Source organism: Galeopterus variegatus, unplaced genomic scaffold (assembly GCF_000696425.1).
Source record: "Galeopterus variegatus unplaced genomic scaffold, G_variegatus-3.0.2 Scaffold2746, whole genome shotgun sequence".
Taxonomy (NCBI): Eukaryota; Metazoa; Chordata; class Mammalia; order Dermoptera; family Cynocephalidae; genus Galeopterus; species Galeopterus variegatus.
This window is the reverse complement of record NW_007728857.1, coordinates 38,412-41,455: the sequence shown is the minus strand read 5'-3', so window position 1 is coordinate 41,455 and position 3,044 is coordinate 38,412. Positions and strand designations below refer to the sequence as shown.

At 44.6% G+C, this 3,044-nt stretch overlaps 1 protein-coding gene across 1 annotated transcript in view; it reads right to left on the bottom strand.

Moving 5' to 3' along the window:
* Positions 1 to 3,044, bottom strand: part of LOC103598802 (disintegrin and metalloproteinase domain-containing protein 21-like) — an 8,687-nt gene that overhangs the window by 4,496 nt on the left and 1,147 nt on the right. The window contains 1 exon segment of the mRNA XM_008582864.1: positions 1,231 to 2,817. Coding sequence (XP_008581086.1) covers positions 1,231 to 2,817 — 1,587 coding nt within the window.

Genomic DNA, 3,044 nt, shown 5'->3' with positions numbered 1-3,044 from the left:
GTCAACGCACAGCTGCTAGAATGTCCATTGTCAGAAAGATGAAAGGCGACGAGTGTTCATGAGGATGTGGGGTTTCTAAACAATGTCCATAGAAGCAGGGCAGATTTTGCTCTACATGAACTTAGAAAAACGGTGGAAATCAGTACTACCCTGGGCTAAGAGTTGTTTTCACTGGATGTCATGGCAAGTGTAATTTCTTAGGTTTGTGGGGTTTGTCTTTTAAATTCCCTATGAAGTGGCCCAATGAAAAACTCAATATGATTTTAAAATGAAATCTAAAATAACATTTTACTTTATTTACTAATATGATTTATTTTTATGAATTTTACCTTATAGAACAAATTTTCATTAAATTTGTCCAGAGACACGGGTCATCTGGATTCCACGCCCATTGCGCTGTGTGCACTGTCGTGCATCACGACTCACTGAGCGTGGCTCCCTGGCTCTCTGAACTGTGGAGGCAGGACGGGGAGGAACCAGCACTCCCAGAGCTCCCCCTGAGTGCCAGACGCCCTGCTGGGCACTTCTTCCTACTTTTCTGGTTGAATTCATTGGACACAGCATTCAACCTTGGGATCTCTGTCTCCTACATGGGGGTATGTGGGCCACAGGTCAGCACAGCTTGTGCTTGGTGGGGTATGTGAACCCATGTTCCACCAGGCAGCCTTATTTTGGAGTAGGCCTCCATTGCCCTAAACTCACTTTGGGTTTAGAGAAGCACAGGTTACCTAGGGAATGAGGACACCTCAGTGCTCAAGAGCACACGCTTGAAGAAATGTCTTGAATGTGTCCTTAAAAGAATTGGTGACGACTTCCCTTAACTGTGGGACCAGCGACCTCACGTCAAGACCCAGCTGCTGACTCAGGTCTCCTCCCCTGACCAGAGGCCCAGGCTCAGTGTGGGCTCCTAAAGGCTTATACAAAGATGCAGAAGACACCAGTGAGTGGTTTTCAGAGATTTATTTCAGACTGAGCTTCAGCCTTGTCAAGGAGGACGGTGTCAGAAGGCCAGCGCCTCCCTTTCACCAGTGACATGAGGGAGGCCCGTGTCTCCTGCAGACTTCAACAAGTGTGTCCTTGAGCTTTGCCATCAGTTCTCCTGGTTCTTTTTCACAGATGATCTTTCTTTAATTTCTATATTTTTACCCAGATCAGGGGCTGACTTATTTTATTTAGGTTTGGGATTTGCCACTTTCATAACATTAGCCTCAGGTTTTGTCATATTCTTACCTTCAGGCTCAGAATATGTCTCTTCCTTAACCCTCGTGGTACTTATAGATCGCACGTTTGTGGCCACCCCAATAAGCAGTACAGCTATTAAGACATAAAAACGACCAAAGACCAGTCTCAAATATACCAATGCTTGCTTGCTCTGTGTTACTGAGCGCACTCTTCTCGGAGGGGGTCCGCTGTCTTGACTCCCACCAGCACCTTTATTGAGGCACAGTGGAGGGTCCCAGCCCACATGACAATGACAGTTTTTCTTATTGTTACAAACTCCTCTAAAACTGCATTTCTCAGGGACACAGTCGTAATTCAGCTCAGCCATAGACTCATTGCACTGGTTGTTTTTACATAACTTTCCGGGAGCACAGGGAGTACCTGGTCTCACACGGCCGACATCAAGTACACCTGTGCCACGGTGCTCATCCAAACCAAAGCAGGAGAACCCATGTCTGACAGACTGATGGAATGAAACATGCTCTTGCAACCGCGGAAGATGGGTGATGTTGGTACATTGCAGCCTCCCACATAATTTATTTTCAGTAGTACAACTTACAAACTTTCTTTCAGTTTCTTGTCGGCTACAGTGTCCAAATCGATCAGCCCCAACGTTTATATCATAACAGGTCTCATCAGCATTCTGAGCACCTTCACCAAAGATTTCTTTGCAGTGCATAGAGCGGTCAGTGCAATTTCCTGTGTAGCAGTAACCCTCTTCAGAGCACGGAGTTCCATCTTGCATGTAGAAGTCTTCGGGGCATGTGATGATGGTGCCTAAGCAGTACTCTGGAAGATCACATACAGTTCGGATAGGTCTGCAGAGAGTCCCAACAGGAGAGTAGGTGCAATTCGTGCAGCAAGCTCCTGCATTACACACACTTCCAGGTGTCAGCTGACAATCACTAGTACAACATGGACTTTCATAACAGTGCTTGAAGGAGCCACAGTCACATTGCTCAGTGCCCTCCACTACAAAGTTTCCACAACGAGTCTCTGTTAGGCTTTTATTATAACCCTCCCAAACATTCGCAAATAAACAGTTGCCAAGATTACTTAATACGTTTTGTAAATGAAAATAAGAACAATTACTGAACCTGTCCGTCAGTCCAGGAAATCGACTCATGATGCAGGAGGTCCTTTTCTGGCAGATGCAGGTTCCTCCTTCACTGGCCACATCGTAGTACAGTCCAAGAACTCACGCAATCTGATTGGTTGCTATAACAGATACCAATAAATAATGTCTATCAAAAGCACTAGTATAGACTAGGTTCTTTTCATAGCAAATACCATACAAAAATGGCTGAAAGTCAGCTTCATGTATTCCATTTCTCATAAGTAATATGGATGTATCGGGACGAAAAACATCAAAAAAGGCTGTTCTATAATATTGATGAAATGGACCACCTGGCACTCTAAAGTCATTCAGCACAGCTGGATCACGTTCATTAAATATGTTGATAAACAAAATATAGTACCTTCCATAAATTGATTGAAGATAGCTATCAATGAGACTACCCAAGTTGAGAAGCATCATGGCACAAGCTGTAATATTGTTGTATTCACGATACATTGAATTGGAAGCTTGAATTTGACCTTTCATAGTGGTTAAATGGAAAGAGTAGGTCTTACTAGAAATCCTGGGTGCCCCACTGGCGTTTGCCACAGAGAAGAGGGGGTCTATGACATCCCGGTGTCCTAGTCTATACATTGGACCCATTGCATTGGTGTCGGCCACTATCTGAGAAACAACATGTTCAAACCTGCTGGAATCCTTGAGGGGTTTGATTTCATAGGCGAGGTCATCCAACTTCATGATCCCT